Source organism: Lissotriton vulgaris, chromosome 5 (assembly GCF_964263255.1).
Source record: "Lissotriton vulgaris chromosome 5, aLisVul1.2, whole genome shotgun sequence".
In the NCBI taxonomy this organism is placed as follows: domain Eukaryota; kingdom Metazoa; phylum Chordata; class Amphibia; order Caudata; family Salamandridae; genus Lissotriton; species Lissotriton vulgaris.
The window spans coordinates 346635593-346659434 of NC_141693.1; the positions used below are offsets into that span (position 1 = coordinate 346635593).

Consider the following 23842-nt stretch of genomic DNA (forward strand, 5'->3'; position numbering starts at 1 on the left):
ACATGCTTTAAGTTTTGCATGTTGGAGTTTTCAAGGTGGTGCTTTGTTTGTGACTCTTGTCGTTGCAAATAGAGATTCAGCTTCCTGTATGCCTTTCTGCCTGTACCACTTCTGCCCAGAGTTCTCAGCAAGGTTAAGCACGACCGGGATCAAGTCATTCTTGTAGCTCCGGACTGGGCATGAAGAGTCTGGTACCCTGACCATCTAAGCATTGCCATCGATCCTCCGATTAGACTGCCGTTTCGGGAGGATCTTCTGTCGCAGCAACAGGGGACGGTTCTTCACACAAACCTGTCCAGTCTCCACCTCCTTGCATGGAGATGGAGTGGTGGCAGTTGACAGCTTTCAACCTTCCGCTCGAAGTCTGTGATGTTATCTTGGCAGCCAGGAGTCTGCCTCAAAAATGGTATACGCCTGTAGATCGAACATATTTGTGGCATGATGCATAACAAAGGCTGTTGACCCCCTCTCTGCTCCTCTCTCGGAGGTCTCCTATTCTGCTGTGGGCACTTTTAAAGGATATCTTGCAGCCAGCTCTGCTTTTCTTCAGCTGCCAGATTAGCCTTGTTTATTCAAATTGCCTATTGTTAACAGATTCTTTAAGGGTCTTACTTATCTGTTCCCTCCATCTCCTTTTGTAATGCCCCAATGGGACTTAAATCTGGTTCTCACCTTTCTTATGTATGCTCCCTTCGAGCTTCTTCATAACTATCCCCTCAGGTTGTTGACTTTCAAACCTGCCTTTCTTGTTGCCATCACTTCTGCTCGCGGGGTGAGCAAGCTGCAGGCCTGATCTTCTAAGCCCCCTTTCTAACTGTCTATCTGGATACAATGGTGCTTCGGGCCAGGCTTCATTTCTTCCTAAGGTTGTCAACCCTTTTTATGTGGAACAATCTATCACTTTGTCCACCTTTTATCCCCCTCTGCATCCCTCCAAAGAGGAGTAGAGACTCCACCTTCTGGACCCTAAATGTGCATTGTATTTTTATCTTAATCCCACAAAGGACTTCCAGGTGGACGATCAACTCTTCTTTGCTATGTGGGTGCCAAGAAAGGTCGGGCTGTTCATAAACGGGCCATCTCCCGATGGGCTGTCCTTTGCATCAAAATATGCTATGCTTTGGTGAAGAAGGAATCTCCTGTGGGGTTGCCTGCTCATTCCACCAGAGCAACAACGGCGACCTCCGCATTAGCACGTGGAGTTCCAGTCATTGACATCTGTCAGGCAGCAACGTGGGCATCCTTGCACGGGTTTACCAAACACCACTGCCTGGATAGCCAAATCTGGAAGGGTGGGGACTTTGCCCATTCCGTCTTCCAGGATTTTCTGGTTTGATCTTGGTTCACAGGCCCTCCTCCAGGGATGGTATTGCTGGGTATCTATTTTAAGATAAGGAATCTACAACTAACAGTCTGTATCAGATGAACATGTTACTTACCTTTGGTAACGATATATCTGGTGGAGACATTTGTTACCGAAGGTAGTTAACTTGTACTTCCCGCACAAAGAGAAAAATTATTAAAAGTAACATTGGCCACAACCCATCATCTCTTCAAGATCTCTTCTAAAGTTGCCATCTAGCTTGTGTTTAGGGCTTAGCGCACCCACTAAATATGTTGAAAACCTGTACATGCAAGATGTGATTTGAGTTGTTACTTAAAGAGTACAACAAGCTCCCCAAGGCATCTTGGCTCAGAAATCAAAACACCAGGAAAGATATGAAGATAATCACAAAAAAAGATGACATTTAAGAGCCTCCCTAAATGCAGAATTGTCCTCTATTATGCACAGGCCTAGACTGAGTGCATTCTAAATGAAGGAAACCATCAAAGATAATAAACTTCAAGGCAATTCTTGCTGCCATAATCTGAATGTGTTGAAGCTTGTGAATAGACTGAAAAAAGCAATGTAGCAAGCACTGGCATATTTCAATCTAGAAACTATGGTAGCATTAACAGGACAAATTTCAAGTGGCACTGAATAAAAAGGTTTTTCTTCAATTGGAAGTAAAAGGATGGCACAACTGCGGCAGCCTAACAATGCATGTGCAGATGTCTTCATTTTAATATTGTCTGCTCCCATTCAATACAGCCACGGGCAGTCTCTGTGCCTAAACCAGGTCTTAAACTCATCTAGCTAGCATATGGCAACTGATACTCTTCAAACTGATACTGGAAAGCCAGTGAGCCAGAACTTCATACCAGTTTTAGTGACTGCTGGCAAAAGAAAGAAGAACCTATAGTTAACATCTGTCCTGAATTCCAAGTTTGACGTCTTTCACAGGAAATTGCAGACCCCTCTCTTCCATCTACTATGAACACTGGTAGATGAAAACGTGTCAAGGATGAAGGTAAAAGCAGGTGTAAACATTTTAGAGTCCTGACTGGACATACATCAACTGGGAAGCCTGACTTTGGGAGTGTTAAGCAAGTAGGAAACCTCATCCTCTTACTTATTCATTAGGAGAGCTACGAGAGAAGTGACAAAAAGGGCGAAGGCTTGTGCTCATCCTACAGGAGACAGGTTGAAACTGGAAACTGTTCTAAACTATCATGAACGGCCTTGCACTTTTCATAGAAAAAAAAGAGGTCATATTGTCAAAAACCAGTTTGGGACAGGAAATGGTCAGTTTGGCACAGGACAGGTTGGTGAGATTAGACACTGCCTGGAATAGACCTCTTGGTGGGTTGGAGGCCTGAGAAATAGAATTTCATATAAAAGAGGTCTTGATAGCAGTAAGAGATGATTTGTAATGCCAGAGTTGTTAGCATGTGTTATGCTTTCAACTTCGATGTATGTGTGTGTATATATAAGTTTGTATTTTGCTAAACTCAACATTTCTAAATATTTTACATACAAGGGTGGAGGGGTGCAGTCCTCTTTTTCTTCTCCTGACCTCAACCGATATTTCTAAACTACCTCTAGCTTGTCTTCTTTTCAAAGAACAATACTTTTCTAAATCTGTGATCATTATTGGTATTTTCTTAAGCACTATATACTGCATGCTGGCACTTTTCAAGGCACCAGGAGCCAAGACAGTTTCAGGGTCTATGTAAAAACTGTAAGTTTATAAAATAAATGGATAGGTTACATATCAATGGAGATTTGGCTAGCCTTGTATCACTGTATTATTGGCAGTGCTGTAGGTTTTGTGTATTTTGTATTGTACTCTAGTTGTATTTATAAAGTGGCTCATACTCCTAAAAAGACGCTAAAGAGCAATTGCAGGAGGTAGCTCCGTGACTAGGAGGGTTTTGATGATGAATTGGTGCTGGTGGCTCCGCGACCGGCCCAAGACCTTCCTCTCGACCGGGACCTCAAGTGGCACGGAGCAGATTGAAGGGCCTCCAGAAGCTTTCGGGACCACTCCCGCAAAGACTTCGGGTTCATGGCCTGACAGTCGGAGCATAACTAAGGGTCATGGTAACGCTCCAGGCACCAGAGGCACACGAGTTGCGGATCGGTGACAGACATCAGCTTGTGACAGGAGTCACAAGGCTTGAATCCAGTTCGGCAAAGGGACATCCCTCGTGCACCAGGTGTCGAAGACTCGAAAAAGGCACAGACAAAAAGTCGAAAAAGGTTAGTCAAAATTTGACTAAGTGGCAAGCTCTCTCCAGATCTGTGCTAGGCTGGTGCGGAAAAAGAAAGAACTGACATAAGCGCACAAGGGCGGCATCTAAGTAGACACCACAACTACGATGACATATGCGGAGTCGACCGACGCCATCCACCGGCGTGCAGGGGTACTGCTAAAGAAAAATCTCTGGATCTAGTATGCACCTGGGGGTAATTCTAAAGGTAAGGAATCTCTAACTACATATGTCTCTTACAGATACATTGTTACCGAAGGGAAGTAACTTGTTCGTCTATGCCACTCAGGAGTGACCTGGAGGCTTGGGAGACTAATGTTGCAGGAGAGATGATGGTGACCTTGGAGCAGCAGGTGTGAGGACCAGGCAACGCTGTGGAAGACCAGGAGCCATTCACAAGCTGTCCCACATCATATGTCGAGAGTTGAGGGGTCGGTGTCCATTGGGAGCACCAAGAAGCCTTGGCAACTGCAAACAACATGGGAAGCGAAAAAGGTGCAGTGTCGGTACCAGTAAGGTCCAGGTGATCACCACCGAGCAGGGGCGTCCGGGCAGGCCCGAGCAATCGGGGAAGCCCACAGAATTCAAAGGTGACCCTCAAGGGGGACCCACAGGCCGGAGGCACTGGAGTCGTGAGGGATAGCTCGAGCAGCTCACTAAAGATGCAGGCCCACAGTGCAAGTGATCCAGTGAGGATGAAGATCTTGGTGACAGGAGGGGCTTGAGGTTGAGGCTCCTTGGTGCCCGAAGATCTTGGTGGAAGAAGGCCAACAAACCTTTGCAACTGCAAGTCAACATTGTGCACAGGGGTTCTGTTCCTGTAACTCAGACGAGGGATACTGGCCTCAAACGTGGTGAGAGGACAGGGCAGGCCTCAAGAGATGTGAAGAACCACCACCTGTGTTGCTGAAGCTTTCAGAGTCCTTGGGAGCCCAGGATCAGCAGACCGGTCAGCTTAGTTACGGTGTCCGCAGATGCAGGGAAGTGACTCTGTAGTAGTCTCTTCTTTAGTTCTATGTCTAGACCCTTGACTACTATTACTTATGATGTCACTGTCATGGCAATAGAACATTATGGTTTGAATCCCAGGAGGAGTTTATCAGTTAGTGGAAGCTGTGGAGACGAACAGTCAATAAATCTTGTGCTCTTACACTTACCTGTGTAGTGTAATCACTTCAGACTCCTTCACTTCAAATAAGATTCTTTCAGGTGTCTTGGATGCCCACAGGCCTTGGAAGGTTCCTGTATGGTGCACTGGCACGAATGTTGCAGCAGACGAGCAGGGCAACGAGTTCAGGAGCAGCAGGAGACTTCCCAGTTGCAGCCTTGATGCCCACAGCGAAGTCCAGAGTGCTCAGATGGTTGAAGAAGTGGTTTCAGATATGAATCTTGTCCCACAATGAATATGAAGAGATGAAGAGGTGTTATATGATGAGTTCTGAAATGTGTCCTAATGCAAACATACAAAGATTTGCTGTAGGTACAGTTTGATGCCGTATTACTAAAAATGTATTGCCTAGATTTACTAACACTTTGCAGTGGGTTTGCTTCATTTTTGTGACACAAGGCTGGTGTTATGGTGGGATTTACTTTCCATTGCAAATCACGGTTTGTAGTGGAAAGTTGCCTCAAGAAGCACAAAGTACCACAAAGTAGTGCTATCTTTGCATGTGTGCTGCACTGCACAGCCATATACAAAGGGGGAAAAGTATTAAAGCATACTTTTTGCACTGAAGGTGTCCCCTTGCCCTGCAAAGGCAAACTACTAAGGAGAAGCCACCTTTGAAGAGCAAATGGGGGAACACTTGGGAGAGAGCAGCCCTAGGTAGGCAGATTGGCACTCGGGCAGGGGAGTGGAAACCAGTTACCCGATCAGTTTTCCAGGGGCATGTTGTCACACTTCTGGGTTGGGCTAGGGAGCTCTTTGCGCCAACAGAGGGGTCCTGCCATCTTGAGAATGGGCAGAATGGTAGATCCTGAGATAGGCAAATGCCACACTTGCAAGAAGTAGTCATTAAGAGGGACGGAACCTGGAAGCCCATTGGCCACCAACCGTACCCTACCCTGAGGGCATAGCATTTTGTAAGCATAAAATGGGCACCCCTGACAGCCAAAACTCAGATTTCTCGTTGGACTGGAGAAGAGGACCAAAACCCTGCCCTGCTGCACTAAGGATCTGGCAAAGAGAGGCTTTACCGACATGGACTACATCTACTGAACCTGGTGACTAGCAAGGTAGAAACGGCTGTGCCTGGTCATGGAGAAGTTGTTTCTAGGCCTAGCCGAAGCAAGAAACACCCAAGGGTCAGTTGGCTGACCTCATGTTCACAGCACAGGGCAACAACAGCTGAAGACAGGGCAATAACAGCTGAAGAAGTCTGCTGGGGCAAGTTGATAGCCCAGATCTTTGCATCGCTGCCATGCAACACTTGACTCCATGTGCCGATGCTCGAAATTCCACCCAAGTCTGCTGGACTCTGGAGAGTCATCCGGGTGCATCTTGGTCACCCTGAAGACTGGTTATTGCCCAGGATAGGATTTGGCTGTAACAGTGATTTTGGGCGACTGGTAGCCCAGTGGCTACTTGAGTTTAACTAGGACCAATAGGACTTCGAGGCACGTTCATCCTTGTGGCCAGAACCACCTGCCCTGTCCGTGGACTGGGGAGTAGCAGCAAAAAGTCCCCTGTCAACCTCATCACATCATCCTTGGGCATCTTCTGCATCCTGTATCTCTTGCATCGGGACCACATCCATAGAACCCCATGACAAAGTGATAAGTGTCTGGAACTCGCTGAAGACTTCTCCGTCCTTGGAGATAACTTTCTGTGGACCTTTCTTGTCCTCTTGACGGCTCCCTGCTGGAATTGGTAGTCCTAAGTAACTGAAGGTAGCTGCATTGATACTTACCTAAGTTTCACCTGAAAACGTTTGTAAGTTTGAAGTTTGTTGGATTTGCCAGTGCTTGTTTGCATTTAAGTGAAAACCCTTTTATTTACTACACCTTGTAAAATCTGTATCGCCAGAACCCTTCAGTGGATCTTTTTTATTTTGATATCTAAGAGCATATACAAATACAGTCTATTTTTATAAATTGATGTATTTCTTGTGAGTCTTATGTACTTCTACAATTGTTTTGGTGCTGGTTAAATGCTTAGCACTTGTTCCTTTGTGCAAGTCTGACTGCTCAGAGCCACAGCTACCCAGGGTTGAGCTAAAGGTTTCACAAATGAAACCTAATGTTCATAAAGAAGTTAGTAAGTGTATTAGCCAGTGAGGTCGCACAACCTCACCATATAATACAGTCCATTTCCTCACCACTGCCTACTAATGCTGGAGAGCTATTTCAAAGTTCCAGAGCCACTCTAGTACCTAGAAAATTGGAAGATTCACAAGTTGAGGAATCTGCTGTTAAAGTATATGCCTGAAAGATTGTTACCAAAGATAAGTCACTATTTCTTCAGTTTTTGGCAGCATTTGTGTTTTAGAAGGAATAAACTGAACTAATAAAATTGTCCTTCACTTGAACACTTTTATTGACCCTTCAGTTATTTTTCACTTGTACTTTATTTTGAATAGTGGCAATTTTCCTTCACTGATAATAGCGTTCATTATTATGTAATATAACATATAATAATATTAAATTTGAGTAGTGGTATTCTGATGTTATAATGGATGTGTATGTTGAAGACTTGTGGTTATTGTACTGTGCGTTTTCAGTGCCTTTGATATTTTACCTAATGCACCCTGTTTTTGAAAAACATAAAAGAAGTAGCATATTATTTGATTACATTAATTGGCAGTTAACCACAGCAGTTTGGACCCTAGTAACCAAAACTTTGGATTGGAAGTAAGTACTACCAATATCTACTCTTACCTTATTTGCTTCTTTTAGCTTGTGTTTTTTTAAACAGTTGTCAAGTATTGCGTGGTTCTTATAGTTATTATTTCATTTGGCTGTATATGTACAATATGGAAAGTACTCTTAAACATATTGTTTTAAAAAAAAATCTTTTACCCAGATTTTGGAACGGGAAGGCGAGGAAAATGAAGCCCTGAATAAAATGATTGCCAATGATCACAAGATAGCATTGTCAAACGTGTTCCAGGACAAGAACAGACCTTCATTCGTAAATTGGCCTCAGGTACTCAAATTAATGATATTTGAAGGAAGTCAGCAGCTCGCAAACAGAATATTGTAAAGTGAGTGGAGAAAGGATTGCATTAACAAGGCTTTACTCAACAGAAAATGTATCGGTCCTATCAGTTAGTACCCTGCACCAATGTCAGATTCTTCACAAATGTCTAAGGTTTTCTCGCTATGTATGTGGGTTTCCTGGTAATCTGTATTTATTGCGTTTACACACTTGCCATCCTGACTTATAGAATATATTTGATCCTGAATTACTCTGCTCCGTTTCTCTTTTTATAATTACTTGGCAAGAGTTGGCTAAACTCTGAATGCAACAATGTTGTATGGAGCATCTTCACCGTCACATTGAAAACTATACATTATATTTAGGTATTGTATAAGGATGGAAACATGTATACATACTTGTTTTACTCACAGCATGCATTATTTACTTACAATGTCCCTGATGAAAGACCTGTTGTTAAGAAGGTCAACGCAAAGATTTTCAGCATTTGTTTGAGACCAGTGCAGGCATTTCCGCCATTTTGAAAAAGTGTATTTCCCTAGCCTGCAGAACATAAGGCATGGATTCTCGTAAACATTTTCCCAGGGGCCAAAACGTTTGGTGGGTGGTGTGACTGAGGGCTGCAGTGATTCCAGCGCACTGGTGGTCACGGAGTGTTTGAAGGAGAGGGATAAAGTGGGTGTAGGGAAGGGAAGCATGTACATCTCTTAGTTGATTTGAAATGCACATTGTGGAACTAGAAAACCTGGGATCAATCCCAGCTTCCCCACTTGACCTAACTGTCTTGTCTCTTAGTTCACTATTAGTATTGTTGTCATGGGGATTGGATGGCGCATGAATGTTTCTAAATACATGTTTGAAAACTATCACTTAAAAAAATAAATACTTCTCAATGCACTGTTATAATCTGATTTACAGAGGTGAAACGTTTCCGCATGCTCATTAAATACATATTTTTTAATTTTGAAGAGACTTTATCATATTTTTATACATTTGCTGCAAGATGTCTTCATAAATGAAAGGTGTTCCTAAAGTTAAGCAGTGCTGTAACTCCAAGTCACTTCCTTTCTTTAACTGCAATTAACCTTTAAATAAATGGTTGCCTGTTTATTTAACATGTTTAATGTTAGTACGAGCCTAGTAAACACCAGCTAGTGCTGCTGTTGATCAAGGGGCCGTATGTAAAGGTCAGGAGGGCTGCATGTGGCCCCCGGGCCGTACTTTGAGTATCACTGACATAGCGGATACTCCAGGGGGAGTTTAAGTTTTAAAGTTAATAGTGACATGCTGTTTGTGGTAGAATATAATAAATAACAAAATGTTAATAAATACCATCAAGGTAAGTCACAACCTTTAATTCAGCATATAATTAGATTATGATACCACCAAAGAGAATGATTAGCAAAGTAGACATTTTCTAATAAAACCTGAAAATATTTCGTTTAAAGGGAGCGCCAAAGCTTATATTGCCTTGAGCCCATGTTACAATGGCTGTTGTCTGGGAACTTCCTAATTCACAAATAGAAAAATGCTTTTGATTGATGCCTTTGTATATACTATAGCTTTAATGACTTAGTAGATGCTGTGAAAATTATGCGTAAAAGATCTGCAAGACGCATACTTAGAAGTCCCAGTCATAGAAAACCTGTTAGTTGCGCAGCTTGATGGCAGGATACAATCCCTATTATATGTCTCCCCTTGTTCATGAATCACAGTCTTGAATTTTCACTGTGTTTTGAGAGGACAGCCCTTACAGTGATCTTGCAACTTCTGGGGTACTGGTTTTTTTAACAGCAAATCGCAAAATACAATTGTATTTCGTCCTTGGGTTTTCCAGTAGCCCAACAGTGATTCATTGGTTGCAGTAAATTTAAATTTCAATATTTCTTTGTCATCATACTGAGAACTTCCAGTACGTGAGTCATATTGCTTAAAACACATTCATTTATAACAATAGTCCAAATACCCAATGCAACTCAGCTTGTGCGTCCATTATCCAGCCCTGTTAGTGGAAAGGCTTTTTAGGTCTCGCCTAGCGAATGCGGCGCATGCGCTGTTTTGCCTTGGCGAGACTATTGTTGTCGGTTTGGTGCACGAAGGGAGACAAACCATGTGGGCACACGGACAGGCGATGTGTACATGCATGGCTTCTCCTCTCTGCCCCACATGTTCCCACCGCACGCTTGACTCAGCTTTTAGTTTCACTGCGCGCTGAAACTATACAAGGCAGACTCGCGCTTGTTATCTCCGTCTGGTGACATTTACCCTTTTTTTTTAACAGATTGACACCTTTGAATTATGCTGGCATGTTTATTGAGTTACATAAGAATAATAGCGATTATTATTATTTTTTTTTTAATGTTCACTTATATGTAAACTACCAAAGCCTTTTAGGTTCATTTATATGTCAACAACCGAGGCATTTTAAAACGGTTTGCTTTTTGGATAAGTGTGCTGAGATGTGGTTGTCAAATATATTTCGTGGATGCACATTCTGATTTCTAAACTGGCTAATTTTACATTGGTGTACACAAAGAAAGAAAATAGGGTGAGTGCTGCAATACTTTACTCGCGTATTCCAGTAAAAAAATCTGAATGATGTTTGGAAGCAATAATATGACAGACAGTGCCATGGGGTATCTGTATTGAGGATATCATGGAAGGGCAGATATAAATAATAGTAATGGAGTTCGTCATAACTTGTAGTGGAACACATTAAACAGCACTGCACTCTTGCGACTCACTGCAGTGGCACTGTATACTAGAACCTCACCAAGCTCACGCGCACTACTGTTCACAATCAATGTACCACGCCACACCAAATGGCAGTGTAAACACCCACCCAGCATGCACCAGTAAAAGGAATGCTGTGGACCTTAACAGAGCATTACAATGGCAATTACCTTCTACAACAGCAGCCGTTAAAACGCAACTCTGAACGTAAACCCCGGACAACATGAATGTGCAATTACCTGGCTATTAAGTCACTTGTAAGGAGTCAAACAGCAAAGGCTCAGAGTACACTGATATTCAGTCACAAACGCACACGACTCTCTGGAAACTCTCATGAAAGAGCCATACAGGCACCCTTGATTAAATCAATAGGAGCCATCTTTAAACACTGTATTGATCAGATCAGTTGTTATACAGGTGTGTCCTAAGAGTCCCCCGCCACCAAGCCATTGTTCGTGGGTGGACCTTGGAACCGTGTGGCAGTCAGTTACTGCCTTCTACTGTTTGCTGCACTTTGACCATGTTGGTGGGTTGTACCCTATTGGTAGGGTGGCCAGAATTTTAAAGCCAAAAACCGGGACATTTTACGAAAATAAAAGGACTACAGTTTTATTTTAAGCGAGCGCACAGAATGACAGCGCTGCTCAGCAGAGAATTACACAACAGGCAGCTAGAGCATACATAAAATGCAATTTTTAAACCCAGAAGCTTGCCGGTTATTTACATTGCTTTCATGAAACAACTGCTAACTGTCCCTGCTTTGTAAACATAAAAAAGCACCTCCCACAGTTTTCAGTCACCCCTCTCTAAAAACCGGGACTGGAGCAAAATTTCCTGAAATATGCCCAGACAGCAGGCGAAAAACCCAGGACAGTCCGGGAAAATCCGTGATACCTGGTCACCCTACCTATTGGTCTCATTACCAAGTGTGTCTCTGTTGTCTTTTGCCAATGCAGGGGTTATATGGTAAAGCTTTCAGAACTATACTAAGCACTTAGCTGGTACAGTAGCTCACATTTCCTGAGGACTAGAATTGGATGTGTTCCCTCTGGCTGTACCCAGGCCAAGCCGTCTGGGAGCACTACATTGGACATACTATTTCAATTCCGGTGGCTCAATATCTGGTCCTCTGGCTGAACTGTGGCTGACATTTTGTTTTGTTGGGTTCCCTCAGTGATGTCATCTAGCTGCAAAAAACTGGACACTTAACTATTTGTCCAGAGCCCCACGTTGATCTGCCATACTCTCGCTGGCTGGTATAAAGTTGCTCACTGAGCTGCTTCGGCCAACTGGATCCTGCATGTATACTTGCAACCCACATACAATCGCCCACAGGTGCACAAACTGAGCCGTCATGTGGGTTGGTAACCAGCGATCGGGCGGAACCCTGGTCATCTCAGGGAAATATCACAGTACACTTTCCATCTGTCTTGGTACCTGCTATGTGAGTTCTCAGTCTGTATACCAACAGACCTGACTCAAAGCCCTCCAGTGGATGTACAGTTAGTCTTGTAGCCAGGTCTTCTGGCCTAGAACCCAACTCGTCCATTGTAAATGGCCTTGGTTTCGTTCTGGGGGGAGGGGGAGAGGGCTCTAAGGAAATTAGTGGTGAATAGTATTCCCCACTTTTCAGCTCTCCAACTATTGCTTATCTATCTCTTTCTGTCCTAACAGCAAACATGAATTAGTCTCACGGCCTACACTTGCCCTAATATTTCAGGCCACTCAGACTGCCTGCCACCTAAATCATCCTCTTCTGTTCATTATGTTGCTTATTAAATAGATGTGGGGACACAAGGGGCAATAACTGATAGACCCTTAGAAGACTACATTACCACTTTTCCTGGGGATGGCATTCCTAAGAGATGTTTGTAGATAATTTGTGGCAGAAAGGTATTCTAGTTAGTTCTAAGATGCAGAAAGTACAGCTTCTCTAAATAATAGATTTTGAACCGACTCATGGTCCATAGGAGGCAGGGACGTTAAGGGCCTGTTGGAATGCCCAAGGGAAGAAGTTAAATAGGTGAATGCTAAAGTGCTTACTTTTTGTTGTACAAGGCCATCTATCCTGGGAAGAGGATGGATGTGAATAATTAGAAAAGGAATGTAGTTTTATGGTTTGGTCGCAGTGCATTTAATTTCTTTCCCAGTTATACTTTGAAACACTTCTTGCAGTGAGCGAGGATTGACCTTGTTCTCAGGGTTAAAAATTTGTTTCTGAAATGAAAAAATGTGCAAGGTACAAAGTGAGAGAAGGGCTGTGGCCTGTTAGATCTGTTTCTTGGATGTAACACAGCTGTAGTTTGATGGCAGTCGAACACTTGAGCCATGTGTGGGGTCCTCCTTTAAAAAACGTTCTTAATGTTTGAGAATCACGTTTCACCTACGTGGAGTGCCGATGCCCAAGTGTCAGATGAATAATAGCTTGAAGGAATTGTGTGTTTATAACCTTCTTTCTAACATTTGTGACTCTGGATCCTTGTTGTGCTGCCAGGTGTTTTCTATTGTGAGTGTGTCATGAAACCAGTGCACATTTTATATCTGTGTATCCTATGTGTGCATATTTTGATATTTCTATAGCACAGACTCCACTGGCTAGCAACGGAGCGATGTACAGGGGACAGTGGGGATACAAGGGGCATGGGGGCTTATATATCTTTTTTGCTTGGACATCGTTGACTGCTGAAGGCATTCCATATTTCTCTAAGTGTTAAGCCTTCCAGAGAAATGGTTCAGTGGGAAACCAAATGAGTCTTGGACCCTTGTTCCATGAGGTTTCATTTGCTGGTGAACTCTTAAATGGCATATTCAGCAAGTCAATACTTTAAAATAACCCAATTGTGTTGTGGTATTTACAGACTTCTAGATTGCATTGGGTTTGCATCTTTTTTTAGGTCGAGCCTGGACAGCGTATGCGCTGTTCTGCGAGGCATGCTGTATTCAGGTAGGGACTTGAAGCTCCGCCCACTCTCCGCCCATATTTTTCATTGAATTGTGTCATTGTTCACTGTAAACTGTGGCTGTTCATTAGTCAAAAGGCTTAGTAGTTGCTCCTTAGTACCACCTTGTCTCATTTTGTAACTCCCATGGAGACTCCCCCTGTTACGTGTGTTGTTAATTAGAAATTAAAAAGTAGGCTTTAATTACAGCCTCTGGGCACTATTTTCTCAACTAGCTTTGTCCTGCCCTGGCATTTGCAATGCAGTAGGTCTCGTATTTGCGAGAGTTTAAGCTATTGGCGTTGTCAATGACAATGCCTTTTATTTATCTGTTTTAAAAACAACACATAAAAAAGCATTGACATTTACAGTGCCAATAGCTCAAACTCTAGTAAATGCGAGACCTATTGCATTGCAAATGCTTGTTAATTCCTACTTTCCGAGAGGCATCTTCACATTTTCCACTACTGTTTGTAACTAATCATTATTTTGAGCTCTCTTGTCTCGAATCTCTGCAGTTACTTCTAACAAAGATTTCTGCAAGCATTTCAACTACATGCTACAGATACTAACACTTGAAGCTTTTTGGTAGGTTTCACTTCTACTTTGTACTTCCAATTCACGTCTGTCACTTCAGTAATCTTGCATCTTGAGGCCTACCTCTGAGGTGTTAATTCAAGGGAAGACTTGCATTTTCTCTTGATATTTCCAATTCCAGTACCATTTTCTCTAAAGTGTTCTTGATTCTGTTTGTTTTTGGATGGAGCTAATCCATAGAAAAGCAAAGTAATCTATCTTCAGGGCCTGTAAATCATGTGAGTAAAACTATTGTTGTAGCATGTGTTGCAGTAGATACACATGATTTGCATACTCCTGCCATCTTGTGTTGGGTCTGGACATCACATGTTTTTCTTTGAAGAAGTTCAAGTCATCAGGTTTAGAGTGACTCCTCCTTAAGACCACAGTGTGAATTGGCTCGACTCCACCCTTAGATTGTTTATTTTCCTCCATTGCTTTTGGCTGTGTGAAAGTAACAGCTTCAATACTATTGTGGCTGTGCGCAGTGACTTTGAGCCTTCGATTCAGAGGATCTTAAGTCAATCGTTACCAGAGCTGTCCGGTCGAGTCCTTAGACCTTAACCAATTTGACAACCTTACACAACTATCATGGACTCTGCCTTGGAGAAGATAGGCAAATGCAGCGGACCTTTCAATTCTGTCCACATTCGAATGCCAAATATCACCAGTCGATCAGCATGAGGTTTGTAACCTCTACGTCTCTCACGAACATCATGAGTCAAATTGCAGCTGTTGCCAAACTTTGAGGTGCAAAACAACGATTAGACATAGGATATATATATATATATATATATATATATATATATATATATATATATATATATATATATATACACACACACACACACACACACACAGCACACACACACAGCACACACACGGCACACTCAAGGATGCAGTGTATATGTCAGACACTCCAGACAATTTTGGGGAACAAGATTCCCTTGATTTTCAGGAAGAATTTACCGGTAACATCAGAATTCTAGGTCGCTGAGAGAAGACCAAGCCTCAAAACATCAATTGAGGACTACGACGAACAAAGAGTCCCTTCAAAGTCAACACCGGTTAAATTGCCTGCACAGAAGTCACCAAGGTCCGTGAGTACTGATCAGGCCATGGGGAAATAATGTATTGCATAAGACACAAGAAACTTGCAGGCCGACCACTGCCTTTGGGCCCCGGTCCTAACCAAGAGAAAAGATGGTAGCTGATAGTCCAGCTCAGACTGACTCCAGCACCGACAAGCTAGAACACCAGATGTCGGCTTTAGCACACTCTGAGCTGATATCGAAGTCAAGAGGACTTTCGCCACTGTGCTCTGAGACTTCAGAGTCTCCAATATTAGAAAGACAGGCAGATGAGCTCCGTGCTTGACGAAAACTTTCAACGAAGCCTCCAGAAAAAATACCAGTCTCCATGCTTCCTCCCATTCCAAATAAAAGGAACGCTTGCTTCTGAGGAAGAACTGCAATATTACACATTCCTTGACACTCATGACACAAGAAGTGCAAGGAGCAGATGACCCCTCTTCAGCCTGCACCTTCGGTTACCACTTCAAAATAGGTAACGCAAACTACACCATACCACCTCGTTCACCACAATCTCATACACCACCACTTCTTCTACCACCAAGGCTAATCCCACTACTGCCTAATTTTCTTCCACCACATTCTTCCGAAGGATCCATTTGTTCATTCTCAGACTCAAATGGCAAATGGCCCATTTGGGAAAGGGGACCTCTATGACCAACCCACAGGGACAGAAGCTGATCCATGGAAGGAACCATAGGATGAGGATATTAAACCTTATCCAGCAAAAACTTCTACTTTATACATGACTACAGCACACCTTGCTGCTCGGCACCAGAATGCACATTGTGGAAGATAAAGATGATTTCCTTGTTAAAGCCCTCTCAAAGATTAAACAGTGTTAAGTTTTTGACTATGTTGACGTCTTAATGAAGTCATCTCCTGACAATTTTAAAGATCCAGTTAGTGCTGGGGTACTCGGGCCCCTTATATAAAAAAAATAAAATAAAGGTTCACCAGAGGACCCTGTCTACATTAGAGCACAGATCCCACCAGTTTCTCTAGCAGTACATGCGGCCTGGAAAAATTGCCAATGAATAATACCCTGGGTATGCCCCATTTGTATTTGTTAAGCGCAACACTCATCCAGAGGAATATCACAGCGCTAGGAAAGCTATGACCTGAAGTGAGGATGGTATGATACTGGGAACATCTGCGAAAAGAGAAACCTAGGCGATAGACTGTAGAATGTCAGCAATTACATCCTAGGAAACAGATGTGTTTTATAGCTTCTTCCTAAATGATATATAGTTGTCAGTAAGGCGAAGGTCCAAAGGAAGTTAGTACCAGTGAGCGTCTGCCAAATGAGAGAAACAGCGGCCCCCCTGCTCTAGCTTTCTAAATGCGTCTGATTTTGTCCAAAGCGTGATAGCAAGACGTCTGTTTTCGTGTGGGGGCATAGAGTCTGGTTTTGTCTTGCAGAATTCTGGGTCCACGCTTGTGTAGCGCTCTGTGGGCATAGCACAGGAGTTTGAACTTGGCTCTTTGGTGCACAGGCAGCCAATGGAGCTCCCTCAAACATTCTGATTCCCCCTGTATTTGTTTTTATTACAGACAAGCTTGGCAGCTGCATTCTGGATCACCTGCGGTCAGGAGAAAAGGTAGTCTGCCATGCCCACATAGAGCGCATTCCCATAATCCAATTTGCTAGAAAGTAAAGCCTGGGTGATGGTTTTCCTACAGTTCAGGGGGATCCATACGAAGAGTCTTAGTAGATTTAGCATAGTGAAGCTTTTTCCACACATAACTCTGACTTGGTCCTGCATGGTTAATGCATTGCCGATGAGTATGTCCAGGTTTTTTACAATCCGTTTGGGCTCAAAGACAGATTCTAGTGACCGGGGGCCACCAGGTTGCATCCCAAACTAGGTGAGCTCCTCTAAAAAAGTAAGATCTCAGACTTCTCAGCGTTTAGTTTCAGACAGTGATCTGACATCCAAGTTGTCGTTTCATTGAGACAGTTGATTAGGTTATTCCTAGTATCCTCATGCCTTTCTTCAAAGGCTGTCAGCAGCTGCATGTCATCCCCATAGGAGCAGATATTAAAGCCCCATTTCTTGCTGATCGTGACCAGAGATTAGACATAGGCATTGAAAAGGTTTGTTCTATTGCATAGAAAGGAGTTGAACCATTGAAGAGCTTTAGAGTGTAGTCCCTTTTTGTGTAAGGTTCCTCAGCAGGAGGCCATGAGATACAGTATCTAAAGCCGCCGACAAGTACAGGAGGATCAGGGCAGCAAGTTTGCCCTGGTCCGCCAAGGATCTGAAGTTATCTAAGACCGCTAGTAAGTGGCTTCTGTCCGGTTTGTAGCTCTAAAACCAGTCTGAGAGGGGTCCAGGAGCTCATTGGTCTCTAAGATGTTGTCTAGTTGTTTGTTCGCCAGCCTCTCCAGTACTTTGGACAGATATGGGAGCTAGGTCAGTAGTTTGCGGGGTTGCAGACTTTCGTGCCTGCTTTTTTAAATAATGGGAATTCAATGGCTTCTTTCCAAATATCCAAGAACACAGCAGATTTTAGGGATTTATTGAATATTTAGATTACATAAGGGCATAGGACCGATTTAAGCCGAGAAAAGATAGTGTGGGCATGGGTCAATCGGGGATCCAGACTTGACCTCGGGCATCTCTTTCGCAAACAGCCCTTCTGAGAAGGGTACAATGTTGCTTAGGTGAGAATGTGCTTCGGGGTGGGGGAGCCAGGGTTTCCTAGTCTGGCTCATCTGAGGTGGGTTGGCTTTTGAATGAGAAGTAGATTTATGAGATTTTGTCAGCAAAGAAGTTGCTTCTTTTCTCACAGTTGTCTACTGAAGGGGACAGAGTTTGGGACATGCTGGCTGGTTAAAAAGTTCTTTTTTTTCTTCTTTTTTTTGGATTCAAGACATTAATGCATGTTACAGTACACAACTCCAGCACATTTTATCATATGCAGTATACACATGTTTTCATTGTACATGTCCCCATCTATTCCAGTCTTGAATTATCTAAATGAACGTCCTTCAATTACTCGTCCTTGGGCATCAGGCTTGCATGATTTGCAATGAAATATTTCAGAAAGTTCCTCTACTATTTTGTATAGCTCTTTAGGAGAATTACTGTTGTCATTTATTCGTTTCACAATGGTAGGTTTTCTTAGCGCATTTGAGGGCGTTGTGATAGATCCTCAGCTCCACTTTGTATAACAGTCTGTCACTGTTGTCCTTAGACAATCTCTACTTGTGTTCCAATGATTTACATTTTCTTTTTAATTGTCTAAGTTCTGGCGAATACCATTTTTCAGATGGTGTTTTCCCATTTGGTTTGCTTCCTAACCTGGGGGCAGATTGATCTACTGTGTTAATGATCTCAGAATGTAAAATTTCAACCTCTACTTGTACAGGGAGTGTACTTGGGGCACTTGGATCACTTAAAGAGAAGTGTAAAGTGAATGAATTAGGAGTGACAAGGTTCCATGCCCTTTTTGCCACTGTTGAAGGTGTGATCAGGCAGACTAAGGGAAAAGGATATTAAAGAGTGGTCGGTCCAGGAAAGTGGCATAACCCCAGAGACATTAGTGGATTCTATAATGGAAAACAGAAGATCAAGTGTGTGCCCGTTGGTGTGCGTTGGTCCTTTAATCCATTGTTTTAGTTGCAAGATCTACATGTTGCTTTCCAAATGTTTGACCACAGAATAGTCAGCATTTTCGGAATGGACATTAAAATTGCCTATTACTAAAAAGTGCTTATGTTTTAAGCAAGAGGGGAATAGTTGAGACATCAATTTGGCACTAAATTCAGGCTTATGTCCTAGGGGATTATAGATGACTGCTCGGGGAGAGAGGTGAAACAATCTATGAAAAGAATAGCTATTCCTCCTCCCTTCCGTCCCAATCTATCCCGTTTTAGCAATTTGTATCAAACAGGCAGGGCGGCAGCAATATCAGGGGAATTGTTATCATCTAGCCAGGTTTCTGTAATGAAGGCTAAATCAGGTTTTATGTCTGCTAGAATATCCCAGATCTCGAGGCAGTGTTTGGGCAGCAACCTTGAGTGGGAATAAATGCAGTTCAGTTTTCTAGGGTTCTGCTCTGTCAATGCCTAGCTGCCCCACTTACAATTGAGGCATGAAAACGGGCTTTCATGTCCCCTGGGGAGACTTTTGCACAGAGCACCTCATTGTGTAACAGGGACTTAGCTAGCTCAAAAAGTGTCTCCCTAGAGTAGTGGTGGGTACTGCCAGAATCTGGCACGAAAGCAGCAGGGTTCCTGGTCCCGTTTGAGCGCGGACGGGCGCAGATGGGCTTGCCTTTGCTTTTCCCATCCCCAAATAATGAAAGTCAATGCATAAATAATGCAGGGAAAAGAATTGCAGTAGGGGCAGCAACCCACTGGCACCTAGCTAATTCAGTGGCATTGCTGTTATGATATGACCAATGCCATCTGGAAGAAATGAAGACCCTATTACAGCACCTTCCTGAGTCATACAGGCAGCGTGGGGAAGAGCTTGTGGCTGAGGGGAAGGTAGTTTCTAATGCCAACATCTGCTGTGAACTAGGCACCGCAGACAGGCATCTCGGTATAATCACAAGCATATTAGTCCATACTCACGCTTCTCTCAGTGTCAGGCTTCAAACCACAGGTGCAACAGCACCATCTTAACATTCCATTTGATGTGGAAAATTGTTTTGGTCCTCAGGTGTATGGAATGTTGGAACAAAAATAAACAAGCATTGGAAATGCAATAGGTCTCGCACCATTAGAGTTAGTGCTTTTAGAATTGTTTATGGGTTTTTTTGTAAATGTTTAGCATTTTTGTTTCCTGTAGCCAATGCGAAAGTATTACAAATAAAAAAAAGCCATAAACATTTCTAAAAGCTCTAACTGAAATGGTCTGAGAACTATTGCACTGTGTGAGGGTGAGGGTGAGGGTGAGGGTGAGTGAGGGTGAGGGGTTGAGGGTGAGTGAGAGTGAGGGTGAGTGAGGGTGAGTGAGGGTGAGGGGTTGAGGTTGAGGGTGAGGTGTTGAGGGTGAGTGAGAGTGAGGGTGAGGGTGAGTGAGGTGTTGAGGGTGAGTGAGGGTGAGGGGTTTTGGGTGAGTGAGGGTGAGGGGGAGTAGTTGAGGCTGAGAGAGTGAGAGTGAGGGTGAGTGAGAGTGAGGGTGAGTGAGGGGTTGAGGGTGAGTGAGGGGTTGAGGGTGAGGGGTTGAGGGTGAGTGAGTGAGGGTGAGGGGTTGAGGGTGAGTGAGGGTGAGGGGTTGAGGGTGAGTGAGGATGAGTGAGAGTGAGGGTGAGTGAGGGGTTGAGGGTGAGGGGTTGAGGGTGAGTGAGGGTTTGAGGGTGAGGGGTTGAGGGTGAGTGAGGGTGAGGGGTCGAGGGGGAGGGGTTGAGGGTGAGTGAGGGTGAGTGAGTGAGGGTGAGGGGTTGAGGGTGAGTGAGTGAGGGTGAGGGGTTGAGGGTGGGTGAGTGAGGGTGAGGGGTTGAGGGTGAGTGAGTGAGGGTGAGGGGTTGAGGGTGAGTGAGGGTGAGGGGTTGAGGGTGAGTGAGGTTGAGGGTGGTTGAGTGAGGATGAGTGAGAGTGAGGGTGAGTGAGGGGTTGAGGGTGAGGGGTTGAGGGTGAGTGAGTGAGGGTGAGGGGTTGAGGGTGAGTGAGGTGGTCAACATATGAGGTCTGAGCGTAGAGTACTCAGTGAACTGAGAGGCATGAATAGGCGGCGGGCACTGGAGTGGGGAGACAGTGCTCAGAGCGAGGTCATGGTAACAGCTGAACGTGTCACGTCGACCTCCCCTTGCCTTGTCTTCCCAGCGGTTTGCAAAGGAAATGCTTTGAGAGTTGGACACCGACTGAGCAGGGACACATTTTCAATCGATTCCACGTCCTTCTGCCGTGTGATCTGACCTTACACTGCAGCTGCGGGCGAGAATCCGGCAGTCGACACACGTGGACCATAGTCGATCACAGGAGGCAGCCATGAATTATGCGCGTCATTTCCCTTCGCGGAACACTCATTGCACTTCATAGTTTTAAAGAGTGCGGAGTGGGTCTCGAATGGCAAAAGAGCGCAGCAGCGGAGTACCGGACAGTCCAAAACGAATGACGCGCGTCAAAGGAGGAGCCGGGGCCGGGGCCGGATGCACAAAGCTATTTACCAAGAGTAGCAGAAACTTCAACCTGCTAATTAGGAGTTGGTGAGCAGTAACACAGTGTACTTTTTACTACTCACTCACTACTAAACGTAGAACTATCTTTACGAGTCACAGAAGCTAAAGTGGAAAAAGAACGGTAAGCTCTTTAGGACTGCAAAGCATAACGGAAGAAAGTCAGTGTGTTCAGACAGGCACAGTGGCCATCCCGGTTTACAACCAGAGATCTTCGCCAACACCTACCGCACCAAGCACAGAGCCAAGGACGTGAAGACGAACCTCTCTGAAGGGCAGCTAGACATGCTGGACACGGACATGGACACATCAGGGAGCGGGTTCAGGGTCGACGGAAACTGAGGCGGGGAGTGAAGGATAGAGGGGGCTTCCACATGTATGTGGGCAACGGAGCCTTATAGATCAGTGCAGTGGATGAAGTGAACAACATCCTGTACGCAGTATGAAGAGGGGGAAATGGGGATTTAAAAAAAAATGCGACACGGCGGGCAGGGGAGGGGGCGGAGCGGGTAAAATAAACAAACAAGACGGAGGGAAGAGAGGGGAGGGGGGAGGAGAAATGCGACACGGCGGGAAGGGGAGGGGGCGGAGCGGGTAAAATAAACAAACAAGACGGAGGGAAGAGAGGGGAGGGGGGAGGAGAAATGCGACACGGCGGGAAGGGGAGGGGGCGGAGCGGGTAAAACAAGACGGACGTGCACGCGCTTTTAAGCTCAATGCGCATGCGCATTGAGCTTAAAAGTCACGGGCACTGCAAGGAATCGCCACGATTCCTTGCAGTGGATAAAGAGTGGATAAGCCCCCATAGTCTCGCTTGCTCGATGCGCATGCGCATCGACAGGCGAGACCTAAAAAGGGCATAGTTTGGTACTTTAGGCACTTTTCATAGGCCATAGCCAGAAGGCTCGCCATACCTGTCAAAACAGCAGGCCTTTAATTATCCCCAAAACACCAAAGAGTACTCTAAGGGGGTGCTACATGGGTAATAACAGTAGGGACAGAGGGAAAGTTAGATTCCCAAAGGGAATCCCACCGAATAAGCACTAACTCACCCATACCACCTCCTCGATTACATAACACCAGTCATGGGGTGAAAAAGGGGTTCCATGCTACAAAAACGGGTTATACATCTAGTACCTCTATTCCAAAGAGAACAGTGCATATTTTCAGTCTTTTTCCCCGTCTCCAAAAAATATGGAATACATTGCAGCCCATATTGGACCTCATTCATCAAGTATACAATTCACAATCTCAGATGGAGGTTGTGTTACAGTCCTCTCATAAGTAAATCAATTACATTAAGAAGTTAATTCACACACAGGCATAGAGCGATTTTTCTCCATAGATAGACATATATTTTCTTACAATGGTTAATTTAATTCCTTAAGCAAAACATTTCAGGCAAAGTGCTCTGTGCGCAGTTAAAAACAGTGCTTGTGCAATAGAAAAATGCGCAAGACAACACACTGAAAATTAATCATTCACAATTGGAATAGCCTAACTGCACAGTGTACATATATGCTTCAGCTGGGCAAGTATATTTCTTTTATCCCAATAAAGTGATGTAGGACTGGCAAAATTATATAATTCCTCGACAGCAGAACACTTTCCTGCATTGGACACAACTTTTCGGACCTCCTTATTTATTTTTTATTTTTTTTAAGAACATATTTTATTGGAAAAGTACAACACAGTACAATAATGGGCTGCACGCCACACATTTCCCCATCAAACCGAATCGCCGTCCCCCGTAGGGAACATCATAAGGATATACCTGCCCGTGTGGGCCAGCAAAGTAGCATTATGGCGCATGTAGAACCATTATCCATACGAAAAGTACTGTGTCCATAGGTCATCAAGCCTTCACTTTCAGAGAATATAAAACATACAAAATACCTAAAGAAAAGGAACCAAGAACCACCCCCCACCCCCCTATGTCTCGATAACACAGAAAGTATAACATAGTACATCATTGGCCGCAGCTTAACCCTTCTGATATCGACTATAGCAGTGCACCACTTCCATGGTCAAACCTGTATCTCTCCTGCATTGCCCACCATAATTGCTCCTCAATATAACAAACTTCCTTCAAACAGATCTCCTGCGGGGGAGCATTCCATAGTGGCATGGCTCTTCGTTCCAGAGGCCTCTGCCACAACCCTCCAAAAAGTACAGAAGGGCACCGAGCATTGGGAGACATAGTTCAGATTAACAGGGAGCTGAATTTAGTGAGCCATTAACAAACATAACTCCCCCCCCCCCCACTCCCCCCCCCCCCCACTCCCCCCCCCCCCCCCCCCCAGTGCGCAACAGTTCACTGGGTTTGAGTCACAGAAACACTTGGGATCAGAAGACCAAATGCCATAGTGGCGCACAGAAGTCGGTCCACAAAACCACCCCCCACCATAGGCCCCGCCCACCCCCTTCTTCCCCACCCGTCCCACCATACCCCCACACCCAGGATCTCCAAATCAACCCCCAGGGAGGTCAGCAGGCGCAGCTGGGACGTCCAACCACAATCCTCTATAATCAGCCAACCTCTTCCATATTTTGTAATGTTTGCGTGGGCAACCACGGGCCAGGAAGAATGGTTGTTTCAGCCCCATATTAAAGTCAAGACC

General features: G+C 44.4%; 1 protein-coding gene across 2 annotated transcripts in view; it reads left to right on the forward strand.

Moving 5' to 3' along the window:
* The window catches only part of USP48 (ubiquitin specific peptidase 48), a 776411-nt gene that overhangs the window by 460020 nt on the left and 292549 nt on the right, over positions 1–23842 (forward strand). For both annotated transcript variants that reach the window (XM_086921588.1, XM_086921587.1), the window contains exon 17: positions 7616–7738. In XM_086921588.1, coding sequence (XP_086777714.1) covers positions 7616–7738 — 123 coding nt within the window. The remainder of the gene's footprint in view (positions 1–7615; positions 7739–23842) is intronic.